The sequence below is a fragment of the Ammospiza caudacuta genome, chromosome 5 (genome assembly GCF_027887145.1).
Source record: "Ammospiza caudacuta isolate bAmmCau1 chromosome 5, bAmmCau1.pri, whole genome shotgun sequence".
Classification (NCBI taxonomy): domain Eukaryota; kingdom Metazoa; phylum Chordata; class Aves; order Passeriformes; family Passerellidae; genus Ammospiza; species Ammospiza caudacuta.
The window spans coordinates 13,897,325-13,920,390 of NC_080597.1; the positions used below are offsets into that span (position 1 = coordinate 13,897,325).

Consider the following 23,066-nt stretch of genomic DNA (forward strand, 5'->3'; position numbering starts at 1 on the left):
AAGCCTTCAGCCAAAATGGTTCAGCTGTTTTAGTGTGGAGCCTGGGGAGAAAATTGTTGCTGCTTCCCCTGTGTTTGAAAAGAAAATCAGGTTTTCTTTTGTGAAAACTTATCTTCTAGTTTGAAACAGAAGTGCGGTTTGGATCAGGAATTTGTCCTTTCCCATTCCTGAGTCATCTCTACCCTAACTTTTCCAGGGCTCTGTGGGAAGAAAGTTTCAGCTGGCACATGGTCAGCAGAGATTTTTAGAGCTACCTTGTTACCATATATGCTGTCCTTCCAGCTCCTGGTGTCAGGCAGGTGATGCTGGTGATATCCCTGTGGAGCTTGACCTACAGCTTTCAGCAAATGGTTGGTGGAGGGAAGTAATGGACAAGAGGTGAGAGTTGTTTCTCAAGGATCCATCTGCTTTTCTACAGAATGAGGATAGTCTCAGGGTGAAGTTGAGACCTGGGGTAACCCCCTGATACTGCCCACAGCAGGTCCTGCTGGCTCCCTCTTCTCATTGCTGAGGGTTAACTTCTTTACAAGCAGAGTCTTGTTGCCAGCCCTGGCAAGGGGGATTGGAATTCAATGATTTTCAAGGCTCCTTCCAGCCCAAATAATTCTGTGATTCCTTCCATGTGTTTCAGTGCTCATTAGGTTTTCCCAGACAGGTGAATGATGTTGCTATCTGAGCAGAAAACTTTGTACATTCCGCCCCCTTTTATTTCCTTGCTGGTTTAGGGAGCTGAGCCAGGCATCTTGTGAGCCCATGCTAGCTTGAAAAGGCTTTACAAGCATGGGAGCTGATGCAAAGCAAAAGCAAGAAGGGAGGGAAAAAGTTGGGTCAATGGCAGCCATCAGATGAGATCTGTCCTTTTACCAAGGACAGAGACTGGGCCACCTTGCTGGCAGCCAAGGGAGGAGCAGGGCAGGCCATAAACCATGGTAATCTTTCAGTCAAGTTAAAGACATGTAAGCAGCAGAGTTTGTTCTGTGTGCTCAGAGAGGGAGAAGGTCAGTAGACTAAATTATATCATAAAATTAAAGACATCCTAGCACCCAGCCCAGCTTTGCTGGACACAGCCAGTTCCTGCATTCCTGGCACTGCAGCCTTGTTCCCCTGACGTGGGGTGTTGCACAAAGGCAGAGGTTGTGGTACCTCCATTTCACTGGGGGTTTTTGAAAATACAGTTTGTTTTGACACATGGGATTCTCCTGACCCCCTTGTAAGCCCTGTGGTGTAAGACATGATAGATCAAAGGGAAAAGTTAGGACAGAGTGGGGTGAGGGGAATAGAAGGCTATGTGGAATCTGGCTCTAAAAGATACTGTAGGAGCATGTCACTTCCCAGTCCTTGGTCCTTTATCAATATGTTTTGCATAAGTTTATCCTGCTTTTTTCTCTTTAACAAGTGTCTTGGCCCTGATTATCTAGAATTATCTACAATTAGGATCCCATTACGAGTGTGATGAACTGAGCAATCCTGCTGTTGGTGTCCTCAGTCTTCACGAGATTCACTGACCAGGACAATCAGTGTCTGCAAAGAGGTCACATTACCCTAAGCTGACTGTGCCCAGCACAGGATGGCAGAGTAGCTGAGGTGGGAAGGCACCTCTGGAAGTGGCAAGTACAGCCCCATGCTACGAGTGTGGTCATGTAGAGCAGCTTGTTTGGGACATTGTCCAGTTGGGTACTGGGTATCTCCAAGGGCAGAGCCCCCACCATCTCTCTGGTCTTGGTCACCCTCTTGGTAAAGAGGTTTTTCTCCATGACTAAGCTGATTGATCCTTTCTGAGAAGCCCTGCTGCTGTGGAGGCCGCCCACCTGCAGGACTGACCAGGAGAGGAAAGAAGAGGACTTTGTGTAAGTTGTCTGAGGAGAAGCTGTTGGGCTGTCAGCTAGGGAGGGCTCATGGCACATGCTGTGGAGTTCAAGTTTGAGAAAACCTGTGCCTTGCTGCTGGCTGGTGTTGGGCACCTCCAGTCAGGGACTCCTCTACTGTAAGCATCTTGTTTCACCAAGGGAGCCTCTCCTGGTGCCCATGTCAGCTCTGGCTGCATCCCTGCTTGGCTGTGTCCTCCCTGCTGGGCAGGGACTCCCTCACTGAGGTCACACTCTGCCAGTGGCCTCAGGAAGGCGGTGTGCTCCTGCTGGGGACGTGGACACTGCTGGTGCTGGGGCTGTGTGTGTGTGAGCACAGGCACGCATCCTCATGCCTGCTGCTTCCCCCAAAGGAAAACAGGCTCCAAACAGAGCAGGGGCTGGGGGAGGGAGACTTGAAGGCTTTAACTGTTGGTTTCCCCTTACTCATGTTTTTCCTGTTAGTGTTTTGTCTTCTTGGCATCCTTCCTGTTCTTTATATGTGTATGTATGTTATATATTGTTGCTGTTTCTATGCTGCACCCTTTGTTGTCTAAAGCACCAGAGCAGGGAGATGTGACTTGTAGGCTTTGGCTGCTCAGAGTTACCCAGATTTTGGTAAAAGAAAAACATGCCTGTTTTTCTTCATGGAGGAGAGTTGGACCAGCTGCAGGTTGTTCCTGTTGCTGTGAAGCCTTGCTGTTCATATGCACCAGCAGCACATGTGGACATGGATGAAGTTTTTGGGAGGTGCAGAGTAAACAGAGCAGAGGAAACCGCGAGATACGGCCTCCAGCAGGCAGCAAGGGTAATACCCAAAACCACCTTTGAGGAGTGCTTGGTTTATTCCCCATAAACAAAACTGCAAAGAAAGGAGGCCTGGGAGGTTTGCTGACCTCAGAGACAAGACCTCAGGCTCCCTCTATGTGACCTGTGTGCTGGCTGTGTGCATTTCCAGTGACATGGACTGCAGGGCCTTTGCGCTCCCCTGGCTTTTGTCATCATCTGGTGGCTGCACCAAGTGCAGTGGGCAAAGCTGGTGTCTTCCTCTCCCTGGAGGTGTTCCTCTGGAAGCCTTCTCTGCCCTCTGAGGGTGGGAGTGTGCCTCTCTTTTATTCACTGGTTGCTCTGGAAACATCACATAGTATCCCGTGCCCTGAACCAGATGTGCGCGCTCCAAGAGCGTTTGGATCGGAAGTGGGGAAGAGGGCACTGGGGAAGGGGGGCGGGAGGAAAACTTAAATTAGAAGAAAGCCAAACAGCCATTGCTGGAGACAGATGATTACAGCTCATGTCAAGGCTGCTTCCTGCATGCCAATGATAGATCAGTAAACAAACGCCTCTCTGCGAACACAAAGCAGGCAGGAACTCTGTTTGGAAGAGAGAGGTCGGGGTAGGTCTCCCTTCACTTGGTAGCAGGAAGCCCCTATCACATGGCCCTGGGAATTGTGAGGCCGGGTGCATGTGGGAGATAGGCCGAGAGGCTTCTGCTGGGAGACTTCACATCCTTCCCAGGGCCCAGCCAACAGGTTTGAGGGCTCCCTCCCTCTTTCCTCCCACCTCCTCCCCTGTCCTTCCTTTCCCAGTTTAATTTTGAAACACTATCAGACGACTGCTTTGTTCCCCCAAACAATGGCAGGGAATAAATTGCAGTGGCAAGGTTCTCCAAATGGTGCTCAGTATCTTCTCTCCCCTTTCATGGCCTTGATGTCCTGCTCCAGGGTGTAGTGCCAGGTGCAGTGGCCTCAGGCTCTGGTTCTGCAGGGCTGTGCCTCCCATTGCTGGTAGAAAATTCTTGTGTGGTTTTTAGAGAAAGGCAGCGACCTGCCAAGAAGTACCAGCTTGATGAGTGTGTGCTTGTCCTTCTTGGGGCTTCTGCTGATGAAACTCAGTCCTGCTTGTTTTTTTTTTAGGCAGTTTGTAGGGCCCTGGTCACATTGCTTTGGTGCTTTGGAAGCTCCTGGAGCACCCTTTAATCTGCCTGGTATGGGTGTGTTGCTTTGGTTAGTCCAGCCACACTTGTGCCTGCAGGGGACAGACATCCCTCTGCCCTTGGTTCCAAGTCACGCTCATCTGCTCCTGGCAGTGGTGCTCCTTTCCCGTGAGACTCTTGCAGCACTCAGCTGCTGCTTTGTGGCTCACTTCTGCAAACCAGGGCTGATGGAGTCTGTCCCATCCACCACAGAGGAAGAAACAAGTGCACCTCTTAGTCTGTATGATCTGCTTTTGGCCTGTCCCACAGGAGGCCTGCCAGGGAGCTGACTGTGCCAAGCATCAGCACACATCTGCTGGTACCCAGATGTTCCTTTTCAAACAGGGCTTGTTCATGGGCTCTTGGAAAAGGCTGAGAGATGGAGTTTCCTGATGGGGAAACTGGGTGATCTCATGAAGACAGAGGAGTGCATCCCCAGTGAACATTTGATGTTTCAGCAGAGCCACAGGGATTGTGTGTGAGGACACAAGAAATGTATTTCTCACCGCTAAAGGCAGTGACGACGAGCTGCAAGGCACCAAGTGAGTGCTGAGTGAAGACACTGTCCCTGCTCTAGGGATGTTGTAAACCAAGTGCAGAGCAGACTGTGTTGCAGCTTTGTAGGAATCTGCTTTGGCTGGCTGGTGAGTCACTCTTTGGCCAAGGCCACGAGTATGGTTAGTTTTTCATTATTTTCAATCCATAACAGTTAATGGATGGATGAATAGATTTTGGTCCTTGGGCTGGTAAATTTTCTTGACAGTGTTGCAAAGCTGCTCTGTGAAGTGAAGTGGGTGCTTGTTCCAGTTACTAATGAGGGAGAGAAGCCAAGGGAGTTTATTGTCTGGGAAAAGAGAGTCTGCTAAATGGTTAGCAATGAGCTGCCCCGAGTGTGTACACATTGAGTTGACCCAGAGTTCACTCCTCGCCTCAGGAACATTGCCAGTATGGAATAAAAGGAGGGAGAGAAAACTGTGAACAAACAAAACTGATTCTCCCTGCCCCCCTTTTTCCTTTCTCTGCCCAAAAACTTGAACAGTGGAAACGAGAGATCCTTTTGTTCTTTCCTGTTTCTGGTGTGGTGGGCTGTATGTTTTTTTAATGACAAGAGGCATTTGGTCTTGTCAAATGCCAGGTATGGCAGGGCAGCCTCTGGCAGAGCAGCCAGTGAAGAAACCTGAGAGACTTTTCCAAGTATTGCCTACAAGGTGGTGAGCCTGTTGTCATTGCAGTGCTTTAGAGCAGGCTGACCACCCTGATAAGTGAGCAGAGATGGTGCTGCAGAGTAACTGAGTAATTCTTCCATTTTCTATTTATCAAAAAGAGCATTGCAGCACAATAAAATGGAGATGGAGTCTGTTGCATTGACTGGGTAGCAGTGGCACTCAAAGAGAGAGACAGTCATTCCAAGAGTGCTAGAAATCATGAGGCAAAGAGAGTGACTCGTTTTTGTGAATGATTTATCTTATCCCCACAAGGAGTTGTCCTCTGAAATGAGATCAGTAGCAGGCTAACATGGCCCACCAGAGAGAAGACCAGTGGCTGCAGTGCAGTGTCTCTTCAGGCTAAAATGTTTTCCCAAGTTTTTCTTCAGGCTAAATTGTTTATCCCAAGCTTCAAATGTTGTGACAGGCTTGTATGTTCAGCAGCCACTTCAGACTTGTGGCCTTAGCACAGGTTGTTATAAAATTGGTTTTGGCTTAGTCTTCTGCAAGGGGAAAAAAAATCTAAATCTGAGGAGATTTTGACAGCAATAAAAGCCTTTTTGAAATGTTCTCCATATTTAATTCAAGGTGCAGCAAGTGATGCTGAGTCAAAGACAATTTTTACCCTCAAAAACTCTCAGCTCCTCACTGGGCTTCTGAGGGGTGTTGCTGTCACCCCTCTTCCCATTTAGCAGGGGAGGAAGCCTGGGCTGTCTTTAGACAGCTGTCATGTCTTGCTGCAGGTCCTCTCCTGGATTTCAAGGAGAAATGTATGTGTGTGTAGAAGGAAAAGAGAAGGATGCTGAGCAGAGAGCAATGCTTCTTCCTTGTGTCTGTCTGCAGGTGACCTGCTGCCCTGCTGTGTGCTGACATGATGACAGCAAGCAAGGTGGCCGATGTCAGCAGCACGTCTGGGGGTGCTCTCTGCCGGTCTGGTGAGAGGTGAGAGCTTGCCATGTTCCACTGTGCTTTGCTTGTCTTTATTGTCTCCAACACAAAGGAAACTAAGGGAAGGAAACCTTCTGTCCCTCTCTGCTCCCACATTAAAACACACCCCATAGGTTCCATCTTGTGATTCTGCGTGTTAAATCATCCAGTCAGACTTCTAATGTTCCAGACTCACAGTGCTGGAAAAGGTCTGCCCCAAGGCAAGAGCACTTGTGCTGATGATATCTCTGCCAATGTTTGTCCTGCCTGCACTGGAGGTTTTTAAGCCTGGAGACTCCTCAGAGGAGCCCCACTGTCCCCCACCCTTTGCAGGGTCCCTTCTGCTCTGAGGTCCAGCCACCATGGCACTGTGATGCCTGACTTGGGAAAGCTGGTGGTGCTCACAGCACCAGCTCTTAACCAAAGCACAGTGTCACTGCCCAGCCAGGAGTGAAGTATCTGTGAGGCTGAGGAAGAGCAGGTGTGGCTCAGGTCCTGTTTCCTCTCCAAAACCTGTCCCAGACTCAGTTTGCACCACAACCGAGTCTGCCATGGCTGCCAGCACTGCTTAGCTGCAGGACAAAGCTCCAGGCCTGACAGCACCCAGGGTATCCCCAGGGATGCTCCTACACGGCTGCTCAGTTCTGCAGGAGTCACAATTGACATGTTTAAGTTAATAGGACAATTTCCCAAGCTGAATCTTAATGTTGGAATTGTGATTAAATGGGACTAATTATATGGGTTTGCATCCCAGTAATTATCTTTTGTTCTCTTGGTGCTCTTTCCCAAGCCCAGGCAAACCTCAAAGATGTAGCCAAGTGCTTCAGTTCAGAAACATTTTGTGTTGGAATAACTGCCTGTTCAGCAGGATATTGACAAAATATCACAGCATTGATACTGTGGTATCACACACTTGAAAATCTCTAGATTAAATATGGTTGGAATTTTTGTTGCACTTTGGACTTAAACAGTGAAGATGTTTAATGTGAGAATGTTGAATCTGGTTTCTGGGTGCTGGGGGAGTGTGCCTGAATGCATGTGGGGACTGAGTGCACATGTGGACTGGGATGGTAGAGCCCATACAAATGGAATAATAAAAGTGCAGTCTTTGGGTATCAATATGCATTTGGGGAATATTAGGATGGACTGAGAGAGATCCTCTGAGCAGGCACTGCAGAAATGCCAGATGTACCACATGCATTCTCCTCTGTGTAACAGCAGTAATTTTGCTGTTGTTTGCAGGTGGTCCATTTTGCATTTGTTTGCTTAATGCCTGCTATGTCCAAAGCTCTGCTGCACTTCTGCACACACACACACACACACACACACACACACAGGTGAAGCTCTCATTGGTATCAGCATGTCTGATGTACAAAAAATCCCTCTCTAACCTGCAGCTTACTTCTTCCACAGAGGAAGGCTCCGTTTCCAACCTCATATTGGTTTTAACGAGAGAAGGGCAGTATGTTTTGGCTAGAAGGACCTTTCCCTGGGCATCCTCCCCTTTAGGCCCATGTCAAGTGCTTGGTTTGAGCATCCTCTGCCATCACCTTTATGAGTAGAGCTTGAGGAGCTGATGAAGTAAACCAAGGATGAGCAATGGCAGTGAATATTTCTTTCCTTTTTGCCTTTGATATGCAGGATCAAGCTTGCAGATAAAAACAATACAGCAGCTGTGAAGGAATTAGGAAAACCTCTGTGTGGATTTTTGAGTGAGAAATGTTCTGAAGGTTCCTCTGTTGCCCTGGGTTCAACACCTGAAGCTGGACCAGTTTCTTCTGTGGTGAAGAACCCACTGGGAGCCTTGGAGAACTTGATGCTGGATCCAAGGCTCGACTGCTTTCAGCAGAACATGCTTAGTCCTAAAATGATCATCAGTGACCCATCTGTGGATCTGAATGTCAAAGAAAGCAATAAAATCATCAAGAGACAGATAGGAGGCACTCAGAATACACGGTCACCTGGAAAAATTGGCTTGAGGAATAAGTCCTTCAGCATCAAGGACAAAATTTCAGAATGGGAAGGGAAAAAGGAAACGCAGTCCGCTCCTCGCAGGGAGGATGAGGCAGGAGTTAAAGAGGAGCACAAGATGCCTTGTGGAACTGAGAAGATGAGTGGGGAAGCACTGGTGACAAGGAAAGCAGAGGCCAAGAGACTTATGAGCTGGGAACTGGAGTGTAAAGGGGCAGGCAAAGAGAATGAGCGGAAAGCAGGAGCTCAGAAAGGCACAGGGCAAGCAGCAGAGCGAAAAGGGGAAGCGCAGAAGGATGAGGAAATGGAGTTCAGCCCTGGAAAATGCAAGGAAGTGAAAGGTGGGAAGTGGGAGGTCCAGAAGGAGAATCTTTCAGTGCTTAGTCAGGTCAAGAAGCTAGAGCAGGCTTTGAAAGATGGCTCAGCAGAGCTGCAGCCACAGCTGCCTGGTACTTACTATTCCCCACAGTGCTTGCAGGAGAAGGCAGCACAAGGGCACGCCGCTCCTGAGGGCCATGAGGGTGTGTGTGGGGCTGAGCTCAACAAAAGGCTTCTTGGCATGGACTCTGACATCAGTGAGCCGATTTTTGGGACTCTAGAAGAGATCAGAACTTCTCATGTGAAATCCAAGCACAGCACAGTGGAGAATGTGTACACAGAGCCAGGGGTGCCAGAGAAGAAGCCCTTCATCAACCCACTGCCCAAGCCTCGGCGGACTTTCAAACACGAGGGGGAAGAGGACTGGGCGCCAGCAGTTAGGAATAAAAGAAACTTACCCCCTCTGCCATCCATTCCTCCCCCTCCTCTGCCCTCCTCTCCTCCCCCATCAGCTGTCAGCAGGAGGCTCTGGAGCGGGAAGCACAAGAACAACGCTGACCACAGGTACTGGGGGTGTGTTTCATGGAGCTGTTGGTGTTCATGGTGGAGTGCCACCTTCCCATCTTTCTCTGAGAGAGACAAATCTTCCCTTTTTGCTCAGAATCTCCAGCATAATCAGCCCTCGGAGAATGTATGAGTGGCCAGCACTGCTCCACAGGGTAACTGTGGAAGGATAAGTTATGGCAGATTTAAGGTCACTGTATTACATGGCTTAACCTTCAAGCCTAAAATTGAGGGATTTGGGGTTTTGTTTTGGTTTTCTTAGGAGAAACTCTACTTAATTACACAATGACCACAGCTGGTCTGGAACAGTGTTTGGAATGATAATCTGTAGTCTCTAGTGCAGCATTTTCACTGCCCATAGTAAACCTCAGTGAATCTGATGTGTATATATTCTTCTGGAGTGCTTGCTTGCCTTTTATCCCCTCCCACATGATTGTCACACATTTTTGGGGTGGAGAACATAAAATACACAGCTTTTCTAATGCCCTCTGGATAAATTGTCACTTAAAAGTTCCTGGCTCCGTTGCAGAAAGGAAATCAAAACTTGCTAGGTTTGCTCACGGAGGGCACAGTTTTACCCTTCCTACCATTCCACAAGCAAGTTTTGTTTTTTTCTGCTGCTCAGAGAGCTGATTTTGGGGCCCTCTTACACTTTCTGTGGGTGGGATCTGTGCAGTAAATGGGACCTCTCACATCCTAAGGTTCTGTGCAGTGCTCCAGGATGTGCCATTTCACACTTGCATCTCCACAGTGTGCTATTGCCATAACAACCCAGATTATCTGTGGCACCCCTAAATGCCTGATAAAAACAGCCAATCTCAGTATTGCTTTTTCATGCTTTATATGGGATGACGCAGCTAAACGTTCTCAGCGATTTATTTTGCCAGCTGTGTCGCACTTTGGAGAAGTGAATTAGCTGTAATTTGGTTATAAATGCTGGTTAACTGCATCACTCTCCTCTCTGCCCCTCCTCCCCCCTCTGTGGTGCAGGAAATCCTATGAGTTTGAAGACTTGCTGCAGTCCTCGTCCGAGCACGGCCGGGTGGATTGGTACGCGCAGACCAAGCTGGCCCTCACACGCACTTTATCTGAGGAGAACGTCTATGAAGACATCCTGGGTAGGAACCCTGCACAGGGGAGGGAGCTGCCTGCCCGTCCTGAGCAGCAGGGACTCCTGGTCAACAGGCATTCAGCAGAGGTGCTGAATAAAGTGTGTTTATTGTCCAAATGTAAACCAGGACACGTTTTGCGCATATTATTGGCAAGTAATAAGAAAAATGGACGGGGTACTTCAAAGCTCATCAGCTTCAAAGATAAACCTGAGGCATATGGGAAGCAGCTTTTAGTTTTTGCTGGCATATCTTCTCTGCCTTCCTTTTGTCCTGTGGATTAGTTCTCACAGCTCTGATCTGTCCATTGTGGTGATTTTGTCACTGCTGAGATAATGCAAGCAGTCTGAAAACAGCCTTGAAGTCAGCAGTTCCACAGCTCAGGAATAGGGTTGTGTATGGCTTCAGGTACCATTGCAATTAAGAAACTGGGTCTCATGCTCTTTGAAATTGAGTTTTATTTAGTTCTCTAACTGCGATGTCAGATCAGTGCCATTTTAAACACTATTTCCTGTAACCCTCTCCATTTGTATAGTGTTTTTTAATATTGTGTTATGTGGCCTTTGATGGAGCATAGAAATGTCCCTCTTGGAAAAGCCTTAATGAGTTTTAGTAGCTATAGGCTGGTGCTGTGTAAATCTCTTGGCAGAGGTCAGCAGATTAGGAAGGGAATAGCTGCATCAGCTCCATGCTGCTGTAATCCTACAAAGGTGCTCTGTGGTTGTTGGGCATAGGAGGAGCTGCACTTTCTCAGGAGCAGGCCAGGCATTATTATTTTGATATGAATAAAATCTGATCATACTTAATGAGAAAGACTCTGAAAGGAATTGTGTTCCCTTGGGGCTAATGGCAGACAAGGCAATTCTAATCCATCCTTTCTGACATTTTTGAAGCTTTTGGCCTCATTTGTGGAGCTAAGGGCCTTGTGTTTGCTTTTTTCTTCTCTTCTCTTGGGAGGCCAAAGGAACAGGGAGTGTCTAAGCAGCTGCTGTGGGGTTTTTGTGTTGGGCCATGATGGGAGGTCTCAGAAACCACTGAGTAAGGGTCACCTTGTCAGCTGGAATAACATGGATAGCATTACAGAGTGGCTGTGAAGGCAAATCCATCTATTCAAACACAAGCACACCCCCATGTCCCAAGTGTGCAGGGAACTTAAATCTCAGCCTTAAGTTCTTCTCCCCTCCAGCTTTTACTTGCAAAGATTAGAAGAAAACAAAGTAATAGGTAATTGTCAGCTAATAGAGCATGTTTGTTTTTTGTTTTTTTGCTGCATGTTAAGGCCCTGCCTGGAGTCAGTGATCTTTAATTGGTTCCTGCAATCCTGGTGGTGTTACCATGGAAGCTTGGGAAAAGGGTGGATGGGGACAACTCAAAAGAAAAAGCTGCAGTTTTGTTGTTCACAGACAAGTTTAGTCCACAAGAAAAACATCATGTGAAAACCTCACCAGTGGAGGGGGAATCAAGACTTCAGCCACAGGACAGTGCTGCTGCCCACAGACAATCACATGTGCCCATCAGGACATGCAAGCACACACATACACACACTCATATGTGTGACTTGGGGGGGTTCAGCTGCTGCTGGAATAATGGTTCCAGTTCCCAGCAAGTCACACAGATTTCCTTCATGCACCCTCTTTTCCCCTGTTCACCATTGCTTACCTGGAATGTTGGAAGCTGAGTGATGGATGACAAGGTTGATTTGTACAAAAAGAGGGAAATTATTTTCTTTCTTCTAGGCTGAAGCTAATTGGACTTGTTTAGCAGTGTGAGAATGGGACAAGCAGCAGAATCCAAGCTTGTTCTTTTTTTCTCCAATCTTCCCAGTTGCATGACAGCTGAAGTAGATTTTCAATACTGAAAGATTGAAATTAGAAAGTGGAGCCAGTTTCAGGGACAGGAGAATGTTTGCTGACCAAGTGCAGCCTTGCTTTGCTGGTGTCACACCCCCTTGCCTTCTCCATGGTGAATTTGGGTTCCCTGCTGGAGCACTGGGTGCCACCAGCTACTGGAGAGGACAGTGCTGGGGAAGATTTGGCTTTCTGTCCTTGTCTGCAGAGTTCAGCTGCACTCCTGCCCCAGCTGGGCAGGCACCAGTCACACAGATCCCACAGCCATTTCTGGTCCTGCTGCAGGGGTGTGCAGCACCCCTGGCTTCCAGTCTTTGCTCTCAGCCAAGCATTGTGTGACAGTAAGAGAAGGGCAGTTGCTTTGGGTCCCAGCTATCCACTGGGATGTGGCATGAAATGAGGACAGCGAAGAGACAAGGCTCATAGCATGTCATTTGCCTGTGCAGATGCTTGGGCTAAGCCTTTGTCAGTGGTTTCTTAGCTGCTTGAGTGGAGATGTCACAACCTGCTTTGTCAGAGTTGTGCTCTTTGTGAACCCACTTAGGTTTACATTCCCTAGTACTGCTGAAGAGTGGGATATAATAAGTTCAATATATACAATTTTGGGTGTTCAAAACTCAAATTAGTTGTGTGCCTCATCTCCAGAATTGCTGGGAAGAAAGGAATCTACATCTATGTCAGAGGTGTGGGCTGTGTGCCACATGCCATCCTTCTGCAGGGGAGGAGTACCCTGACTTTGAGTGGCTTAATCCTTCCTTCTTTCTAAAGTACAGCATGTGAGGTTGAGGTCTCCATGATTGGTAGACATGTTTGAAGTCCTGGATTGTGTGATAGATATCCATGTTCAGAGTGTGGATTAAATCTTCCTGCAGTCAGCCCAAGAGCAGGACATCACTTCAGCCCCAAGTCAGGGGTGACCAGATTCATCCCCCTAAATGTGGGACTTGAACAGAGAGAGGACCTTCATACCATGCTTCAGCTCACAGTTTCATTGAGGAACTCCAAGCAGACGACTGGCAAGAAGGAAATGTAGTTATGAACTAATGTTCATGAGAACAGCACAGTTCTCTGGGTGCAGGAAAATGAACTTAGGGGTTTGCAGGGTCTTTTCCATCTGTAATATCTGTGATATGTTTCTATGGCTGCATTTGTCTGTGTCAGGGTTTGGACACTGCCCAGCAAGCAGCTGGACTTCCAGGGCTATGGAGAGAATGAAGCAACTGCAGGAATGCTTTAGAACAGGCCTTTATGTGTGATGTGGCAGGTGGGAGAAGATCAGGGGGTCCCAAAACGGATTTTTATGGCAAACCTCAGAGATTTTCTGCGCTTAGAATCTTTTGCTTTTGGCTTTTTGCTGCAGATCCACCCTCAAAGGAAAACCCTTATGAAGACATCGAGACCAACAGCCGCTGTTTGGGGAAGAAATGTGTCCTGACCTTCCCAGCATCCCCCACCTCGTCTGTCCCTGGGACTCCCACAAAGGTACTTGGATTCAAGTGGCCACCTCTTCTGCTCCAGAGAGTTTTTGGGTGAAATCCAGGTGCTGTGTGGAAAAAGTGGACACCTTCATCATGTTAGGGATTTTTCCTTTATGTCTTTTGCCACAGGGTACAGTGTGATAAGAGGGGATTTACTCCCCTTCAGTGAGGTAAAAAACAAACCAGCATTCCCTTACATAAGTGGTTTGCTTCCACTTTTTTCTTCACTTCAGGATTGCCTTCCCTGGTGGTGTGGGAAGACCTTCCTCCCCTCAAAGAGGGCATGGAAGTATTTGGGCAATCAAGGCCTGCAGTAGCCTTGTCTCAGTGTCTTGGGCAGTGCAGTCTGCCCATGCTGGTGCCCAGGTGCCTCTGCAGCACACCCCCACCCCCCAGGAGCCTTTTTTGCTCTCTCCATGAGACAATTTGCTGGTAAGTAAGGCAGTGCCACTCCCCTGCGTGCAGAGCTAGTGCTAGAAGAGTGTCCCCAGCACAGTCCAGCTCACAGCTTGGGGCTTTTTCCTCCTTGTCCATGGAACCAAAAGAAGAGGTAAAGCTTTGATTGGCATCTCCTGCTCAGAGCTCAGGGTTTACCAAGGGCACCCCTGCTCCCTCAGCCTCCCAAGCTGCTTTGGTTGATTCATGCTGCCTATTTAGATAGTCCAAGCTAGGACAGCAGGGACAGCATGACAGTCAAAGTCATCTTGGCAATAAATGGGTCTAGAGTGGATAGCAGGGATCTAAGGTTTTATCATGCTGTCCAAGTAACAACTATTATTAGAGCTGTTATCCAACATATTCAGAAGTTTTATGTGCAGTGTTCCTTGACATGCTGCTCTTTTCCAACCAGCTTAATCAGCAACTAAGGTGTCTTTGGATAATTCAGTGAAAACTGTTCTGTGATTCTCAATCCATTCTCCTTGTTGCTAGTCAGGTCTAGAGCAGCAAGGGGCCATGTGTGTGTTGGGATGAGGCTGATCTCCCTCAGAGATTTGCAGTCACCTGTGCACCCAGATTTCCCACATGTGCTGTGGAAAGGGGGCTGCAGTGCTGCCCAGCAATGCCTTACACCAGAGACACTGTTCCCAGCAGGAGAGCTGAACGGGAGTCATTATGTTACTCTGCTGTGCTTTGGTGTCTAAAAGCCCTGATCTGCATCAGTCAGAAAAGGAATGCTGCAGCTCTCTTGGCAGCTGATGGGTTTGCAGCTGCAGCATTCATCCTGTGGAGAGCCTGGCCAGGCTGCAGTGGTGGGGAATGGGTCTGGACAGACTTTCAGGACTACTATAGATGTAACAGCTCACATCCCTGGTGCAGAATGGGATTCTTCAATGCAAAGACTCCCTACAGCCTCATTTTTACAGGACTTCTCTGTAGGTGGCAAACGTTTTTTGGATTTTCTGCCAAATCCAGAGACACCTGAGCTAACCTGAGTGGATTAATTGGTGTGACTCATAACTGCTGAGTGTGTCTGCTGGTGGAGGCAGATGGTGGTGCTGCCTCAGCTACAGGCCCAGTGCTGCTGTGAATTGTTCAGAGCTAGGCTAGATAACTCTCCCCCACACTTCTTAGTGCCAGATACATCCTCTGGCAGTGCAGATTCTGTTCCCACAAAAGGTGCAATTTACCTTGTCAGAACTACTGGGAAATTCTGTAAGAGAAGATAAAAAGTGTTCTTATTGGGCATCTTTCTGGTGAGAAGTGGTTTGCCCCTCTTTATCTGGAGCTTAGCTTTCTACTTCTCTGATGCTATTTTTGGTCAGAGACTTTAGGAATTTCACTCTGCTTCTTAAACATCTTCTGTTGTACTCCCACCAAACTTGCTAATGAGTTTAGGAGGAAAGCATAATTGTCTAACAGCATCTCTTGTACCCTTTGAACTATCTGATTCTGGCTCCTGTCAAAGGCAGCCATACTGACAGTGCTTTCTGCCTGCTCTCACTGCTTCTCTGTCCCTCCTGGCTAGCTGCTCCTTATCCCAAATGCCTGTGGTTGGTTGGTTAGTCTTGTCCTGTTTACAATCCCAACCTCTGGATTACCCAAATCCTGGGAGATTTTTTTTCCACACTGGAGCAAGAGCTTCTTGGCCAACCCCTGAGCCTGTGTGCTGTTCTGGAATGAAAATGAGCTGGTTAAATTGCTGGCCAAGATGTAGCCTGGCAGCTGCCTGGCTTTCCTGCATGTGCACAAATCCATGGGCACTCTCAGGCTGTTTTGACAACTGAGTGCTGTGGCTGGATTTACTGATATGAAGTGTAAGCAATGGAGTAAAGACCCACAAGGTTCTGTGGTCATTCATTCCTTCTCCTCTGTTTCCAGTTGCTTTCCAAGCCCACGATTTTCCGGCAAAACTCGGAGCGGCGGAGTTTCAAACTGCCGGACATACGGAAACTGAGCCGGGATGGGACTGGCTCACCGTCCAAGGTCAGCCCTCCCTCAACCCCCAGCAGTCCAGATGACACCTTCTTCTCCTTGGGAGACTCTCAGAATGGCAAGAGGAGAAGGAAGATTCCCAAGGTAAATCTAGGGGTTTGGCTTTTTTGGTTTGGCTTCTTCCAGGCAGGAGTGTGAGTATGAGACCAGGTTTTCTTGAGTTTCCAGTGTGTGGCATCCCTGCAAGGCAGCTGCTGTCCTGGCTGTTGACTTGACTTGTGCTTAACCCCCTTTCTGCCTGAAGGAGAAGACATACAAACATGTCTGCACCTTTCAAAGAAGTTATTTTTCCATCTGAGATTTCATAATAAGAAGAAAAAAATGCATTGTAATTTTCGGATAGAAATTGAAGTATGTCAGAGAGGAAAGAAGCAGTTCATATTTTGCAGAAGATGTACCCCATCATACTCCCTTCTGTGCTTCCTGGATGGGACAGTCAGAAATTGTCTGTGTGTTGTGTGTTTGTTTCCTCCTGGAAATCTGTTGTTCTTTGCTTGTTCTGATTGATGCACTGGCTGTTTATAATTTAAGGTGTGACTGTAAGTTAACAATGAACATAATGACAATTGGGTGACAAAAGGACTTGTCTGCAGTTATGAGCATTTTCTTCAGCAACATTTCCTATTTCTTACTTGGATACAGCATTACTCCATTTAAATTTTATTTTCTTTCAGATCTGGCAGGATGTGTATTCAATCCAAATGAGGTTTGGCAGCAGTCTATCTATTGAATGTTTCAAAAACACAGTTAGAAAAACACAGTTGCTTATTCCAGTCTTTGCAGGACAAGCAGAGGCTACCAGGGACAGTCTGTGGTGAATTTTTTCCAAAACCACAGTTTGCATTTGGGGAAAAAGGGATGTGTTTGTGTATCTTCTTTGTTTCCTGGTTGCCAGATCTGTGTTCATGTTTGCATATCTGATTTTTGAATGCCCTCTCTGTGTGCCTCAGCCTTTCAGAAATGAGCCAAAGACTGCAAATGTTTAGGGTTTCTTTCCCAGTATGTCTTCACATCTGTGCATGGGCTTGAGCTCTGTCTGTGTATTCACACATACTTTTATGTCAACTGAAGAGAGGATTCCAAGTGTTTATTTACCCCACAGTGCCACTGAGCAGTCTTGCAGGGCCAGGACAGAACTGAGGTTTGCTTGTCAAGGGCAGCATCACCCGAGGCTTGAGCTGGGCATCTGGGTGAAGGATGCACTTCCACAGCAGAGCATCCTGCCTCCCACTTCTGTATTTGTGTTCAGAGTTGCCTGACCAAGTAGGTGGGAGGCCTGTCTTACCCTGAGCTCACAAGACATGTGTGGATGTAAATCTGGAATCTGAATTTATTCCAATTATTTATGGAATAAATCTGAATGCTGTGGCCATATCCCAGTGCTCCTGCCTGGTACCTTGAGAAGGAGGCAGGTCCGCTCAGACAGGGAGCCTGGCATGGCTCTGCTGCAATTCCCCTCCCCTTCTGGAATGGACAGGGAGACCAGGGGCACTGAATGAGCCACTGAGCCCAGCACTGCCCCACACTGAAATGTCCTCTCTCTTGGCCAGCTGGGAGCACAGGAGTTACAGGATTGCAAAGGAAACCACTGGTGTGAAATATTTCAGCATCACTGGCCTCCATCCTTCTCATTTTCTTCAGTCATCCTCCAGCCAGTTTTCTGCTTCCAGACCAGCACAGGTTGCTAAGGGACCCTCTGGTGCTCCCATGGAGTATCGAGAGGTGGACTCTGTGTAGCTGATAAAGCTGCACAGTGTGGAAGTGCATTCAGGTGTGGCCTTTCACACCAGGGGTTTGTTCCCCTGGGCTCTGCTGTACCAGAGTCAGCAAGGGCAGTGCAGCACAGATCCTGGGAATTGTGCCTCCTGCACCATCAAGGAAACAGTTTCACTGTGGCCAAGGTTGGGATAAAGAGCAGTTTGCATAAAATTCTAGCTCAATTTCTTGCCTGGGGAAGAAATTAACCTTGTTTTGTTTGTGTGTTTGCTGAGCAGCTGGTGCTGAAAATCAATGCCATTTACGAGGCACGGAGGGGAAAGAAACGAGTCAAGAGACTGTCACAGTCTACAGAGAGCAATTCAGGGAAAGGTAAAGGAGCTTCACATCATCATTCCTCTAAGACTTTCTGAGGACCTGCCCTGGACTTTAGACTGCCTTAGTGGTTTATGTGACACTTTCTAGCACTTCATCCAGTCCAGACTAAGGTTGAGTTGGGGTTTCCACTCTTTTTTTTTTTTTTTTTTTTTTTGTAAGATAAGGGCTGTTCCTCTGCCCTTTGGTTAAAATGGAAGGTTTCTGTTTTTCTTGCTTCATTTTCAGTCCATGGCTTTGCATGATAACCTTATAGGTCACCCCAAACATGTGCCCTCTTTTTGATGTTTATTTCTGGAACATGCTGGAAGCTATGGAGAGGAATGTTCTGTCCAAAAACTCTGATTTGTTGAGTTCAAAATATTTTGTGGGAATGTGTCACTTCAGTGAACTGTCCAGTGGAAGACAGGAGATTTTGGAACAGCCCTGGTTCTGTCACCATCCCAATAAACAAATAGCCTCAGTTGGGAATCAGGGTTTCTGCAACTGACTGTAGGACCATCTCCATCATAGCAGGATTGAGACTCTCAGCCTCCCACTGTCAATTAACAACTTGCCCAAAGCATTCAGACACTTCAGAGCAATTGCTTTTAAGCATCTCATCTCAATAAAAATTAAGATTGTGTCTTTCCAACAGAGGATGTTTTTCCAAACCACTTTAATATCCAGCAGAAAGTGACCACCTCTATTTGTTTCCCACAATTATTTGTTACTGTTTATCCCATTTCATAAAGCATAGACAGCCACAGGGTGGATGAGTGTTTATATGAACTTTCAGGGGAAGCACCTCAGACTTTTTATACCCCTTCCTATAGCATCATTCAGAGAAATAGATCATTGGACAATATAGACCTTGAATCTGATTCAGTCAGACAATTTCTTTATGCAACTCTTCTGGCTGTGCAAAATTGATTTTGTTGTTGGTTTGGGTGTTTTATCCCTGAATGAATGGGAAGATACCAGGGTTAGTAAGCTGAATATATGTGGGTATGTGCACCCTTGAAAAGAACAAGGCCCTTGGGACCTAAACTGCTTCCCCTGAAGTTGCCAGTCCCAGCTTTCTCGTGCCAGTGATAACAAATGCACAAATAGACTTTCCTTAATTCATCTTCCCCTTACTTTCTTTTTTTTCCTAGTTACAGATGAAAACAGTGAATCAGACAGTGACACTGAAGAGAAGCTGAAAGGTAAGGCAAATGTGTGGAGAGAGCAAATGGCTCCTGATGAACTCTGCTCTGAGCTCCTAGGACAAGATCTGTGTCCTACCTTTGGAGAAGGACCTTGTTTCTGCATGGAACACAGGAGAACATGGAGATCTCAGTGCTGCAGGAGAAAATCCATGGGCAGAGGGCTACAGGAGCCCAAAACAAACATCTCTTCCAGCTCCCATCAAAGCTCCTGGTTGACTGACTTTCCAGGAGGAGTATTGGACACTGAGGAAATACAGTGAGATTTTTCAAAGTGCAGAGTCAGAAATGTGTGACCAGAGTGGCAGTGTTGCATGGCACTGGATGTCCAGACACCTCAGCACATGCTTACTGTGGGAGAAAAGCCACCAGCCAGACTGGCTAGCTAGGAAAACAGAGTGGCACTATGTGGTTTATTGCTGGTTAAACTCTCCTGCACTGGCTGGGTTGGGATAAAGCACTACATTTCTTTCTTCACTCTTGTTTGTAGGATTATTTGGTGTACTGGTCTCCAAAATACTCTCCTGAAACCTTGTACTGGTAATTAGCCCCTGCACATTCTGGGGACGTTGCTGTCTTTTGGGAATTTGTGGGGCATATTTAAAATCCTGGCAGAGTTAGAATGGAAGATGGAAACTCCCTCACATTCCAAAGTTTCCTGACTCACCTGCACATCAGATCTGGACAGCAGGTCAGTTCAGTTCCAAGCTGAAAAGACAGGCATGAGCTGTGTCAGCCACTGTGCACTGTGAGTGGGAGTGCTCATTCTCACCCTCTTGCAGGTTTTTAGAAGTGAAAGCTCAGGCTGAGTTCCCTCTTAGGAGCACAGCTTCCCATTCAAGAACTACTGTATGCTCTTGCTTTCATCTGCATTGAAATCTTTTATCTGTATTGCTATGTTAGCAAGAGCAAGCTGAAAATTGCTGCCAGTGCCTTCCTTTTGACACATTCTAAGGCTAGGCTGGAGACAGGAGAAAGGGTTTGCACCAGGATGGTGCAGAAATTATATTCACAACCCTCCTGAAATGTTGTGAAAATACAGAGCATGTTCACATTTAGCTGAGACAGGCAGTGTAGATGTGGCCAGGAAGACTTGAACTCTTGCCTGCTGCTGTTGCCATAGTGAATCATGTGCATCATCCTGTGTTTCTCTGTAACTGCAGCTCAGAACTCCCTGGAGAGAGGATGATGGAGATCATATGAAGTCACCTCAAATCCAACAGCACTGGGCTCTGGACAATATCCAGATCCAGACCTGGGGCTGAGTGACTCTGCAAGTCTGCATAAGTGTGAACAGGAGCTCTGGCACTTGCTGTTTGCTCTAAATACAGCTGGATTCTGCTTTATGCCTTGTTGAACTGTTGACTTCCCTATTTTTAAATAGGAAAGTGAGATGATTTAGCAAGTCTCTTGTATTTGGGACTTTGGTTTATGTGTTACACCAAATGTACATATCAGCTAGGTACCTCTGCATGCAAGCCACTGTACATCACCTGAGACACAGTAAATCATGAGGTTGCATGGCAGAGTTGGAAGTGCTGACCCTTGGAAAGGAAAAGTCTAGGAAGACAAACTCTGCCATGATGACAGCAGTAAAATTCTGATATCTTTAGAATATAAACAGTGCAGATCTTGAGCAAGCTTTTCAGAAGCACTCAGCATTGCTGTGACGCTGCTCCTTTTGAAGCCCCTGGTGAAACAGAAAGCACTTCTGAAAGCTTTACAGCCCTAGAGCAAATAACATAGTAGGTGACAAGAAAAAGGACTCTAAGCCATCTTTCCAGGGCCTTAACTGCCCAGGGTTTGTTACACTTTCTGATTTGGGAGGCACCTCAAGATTGCCCTAAATTTCATTGTCTTGAATAATCCATGAGTGGCACAACTACACCAGAAAAAAGATCAACAAGTATATCCCATTTTTCAGGAAGTCCTGTCTCCCAAGCAGATTTCTTATGTATTGGAGTTCCTATAGCATCTCTGTGGTGGTTGTTTCCATCAAAAAGTTGCATTGCCACCCACCTTCCCAAAAAGCAAAGCTGTGAGAATGTGCTGTAGTCTCTGCTTGTAGTTAATTCTTACTTTCTTTTGTAGCAGGGATAAGGGAGACATCATGGAGATTTAATTTGGGATGCAACTGTAAAACTAAGCAGGGGGTGGTCTCAGGGAATTTCATCTGGTCTCTTCTCAGCGGGCAACTTTTCATTACTTTCCATGCTGGAATGTTTATTGTCCCATGGCTCATGTGTGTGTTGCAGCTACAGCTTGCTTGTTTTCCCATTGTCTTGGTGAACTTGTAGAAGCATGGTACTGGGAGATTAAATTTAAGCACAGGAAGAACTGGCATGAGCCAGCATTTTTCACTGGCACCTCTTTTCTCATGTTTTCTGTTGTTGGCCTACAGCCCAGCCTGTGTGCTGGAGCTGGGAGTCCCCAGTATTACTCAGACAGCACAGCCCTGGCCTGACCCAGTGCTGGTCTTGTAAAACCCTGGGGATTGCTGCCCACAGCCTCCTCTGGACAAAGGTGGTCAATCACCTCACTGTGCTGGCTTTGCAAAGTGCATAAATGAGTGCTAGGATGAATGGCTGGACATTATCTGATACATCTTGTCCCACATGGATCTCAGCTTGGGCTGTAAAAGCTATCCATGAAATCCTTCTGCTGCCAGAGTTCTTCAGGGTGATGGCACAACATTATGGCCCATCTCTGTCAATATTATAGTGCAGCTTCCAAAAGAAGCTTTCCACTGAGAAAGCCGTGCAGTGAGGTGATTTCAGGTTCATCCCCCAGTCTGTGCAGAGCCAGAGCAAGCCAGGCTCTCTGTGTGTTCCTGCAGCTCACAGCCAGCGCCTGGTGCACGTGAAGTCGCGGCTGAAGCAAACGCCGCGCTACCAGACCCTGGAGCGGGACCTGATCGAGTACCAGGAGAGGCAGCTCTTCGAGTACTTCGTGGTGGTGTCGCTGCACAAGAAGCAGGCTGGGGCTGCCTACATCCCTGAGGTCACCCAGCAGTTCCCACTGAAGGTCTGTCTCAGATTGTGTGGGGCACTTGGATCGCTGGAGGAGCTGCAGCTTCTCTGTTGACGTGTGTTGTGTCAGTGACCCTCTGCTGTTTCAGTGTTGGGGCACACTGAAAATGGTGGGAGGGCTTCAGTCACTGCCTGAGAATTGTCATGGTATTGCTCACTCCTGAAAGGGCAGCTGATTTAGATATCCTGCTGCCCTTGGCTATGACTTTTATGTAGCTATTCCCTTTCTCCCCCTTTCCTCTTCAAAGATAACTGATGGTTGAGAGAAGATACATGTTCTGAAAGGGAAGGAACAGCTTTCAGTGATAGCCTAGCTCAAAATGGGGAAGGAGGAATGGGAGAAGCACAGAGCCAATGTGATAGAGTGTTTGTAAATGGGATGTGACCAGAGATCCCCTCAGACTTCAGTTCTCTTTCCCCTTGTTGGAAGGTGTGTCCCAGATTAGAGGCACAATATAACAGAGGCAGGTGCTGCAGAGACAGGGCTTGATGGAATTGGGGGCACAGAGTTACCTTGAGATATCTAAAGATTAGGTGAGCCAGAATCACAGAAATTTTAATATTTTCCAGGCAGAAGCTTAGCCTCTGTCATCACCTCTTCATTTGTCACAGGAAAAATATTTGAAGTCATTCCATCCCCACATGACTAATTGGAAACATTCCTTCTCTCTGTTCTGCTAGCTTGAGCGCTCATTCAAATTCATGCGTGAGGCAGAAGATCAGTTGAAAGCTATTCCCCAGTTTTGCTTCCCTGATGCAAAGGACTGGGCTCCCATCCATCAATTTGCCAGGTAAGTACTATACTTGGTATCCTGACTCATGAGAAACAGATTTCTATATCAAGCTAATTAAATGCAAGAGCTGTTACGGTAGAAGATTGGGCAGAACTCTGAGAGGGGTTAGAAAATTCAGAAATAGTGGGGGTTTATTGGATTTGTATGTCTGGGACTGGTAATGAGGCTGATGAGTATCTTGTCCTTCTGGTTTCTCTTTCTGCAGTGAGACATTCTCATTTGTCCTGACGGGGGAAGATGGAAGCAGGCGATTTGGATATTGTAGGAGGCTGCTGGTAATTATCCCTGAGTTTTTTC

The 23,066-nt window shown here is 47.2% G+C and overlaps 1 protein-coding gene across 1 annotated transcript in view; it reads left to right on the forward strand.

Annotated features, from left to right (window-relative positions):
• Nucleotides 1–23,066, forward strand: part of DENND2A (DENN domain containing 2A) — a 56,480-nt gene that overhangs the window by 15,970 nt on the left and 17,444 nt on the right. Inside the window, exons 2-11 of the mRNA XM_058806135.1 lie at nt 5,865–5,963; nt 7,590–8,801; nt 9,792–9,919; nt 13,118–13,239; nt 15,555–15,752; nt 17,663–17,756; nt 18,896–18,946; nt 21,783–21,970; nt 22,657–22,766; nt 22,975–23,044. Coding sequence (XP_058662118.1) covers nt 5,893–5,963; nt 7,590–8,801; nt 9,792–9,919; nt 13,118–13,239; nt 15,555–15,752; nt 17,663–17,756; nt 18,896–18,946; nt 21,783–21,970; nt 22,657–22,766; nt 22,975–23,044 — 2,244 coding nt within the window. The 5' untranslated portion in view covers nt 5,865–5,892. The remainder of the gene's footprint in view (nt 1–5,864; nt 5,964–7,589; nt 8,802–9,791; nt 9,920–13,117; nt 13,240–15,554; nt 15,753–17,662; nt 17,757–18,895; nt 18,947–21,782; nt 21,971–22,656; nt 22,767–22,974; nt 23,045–23,066) is intronic.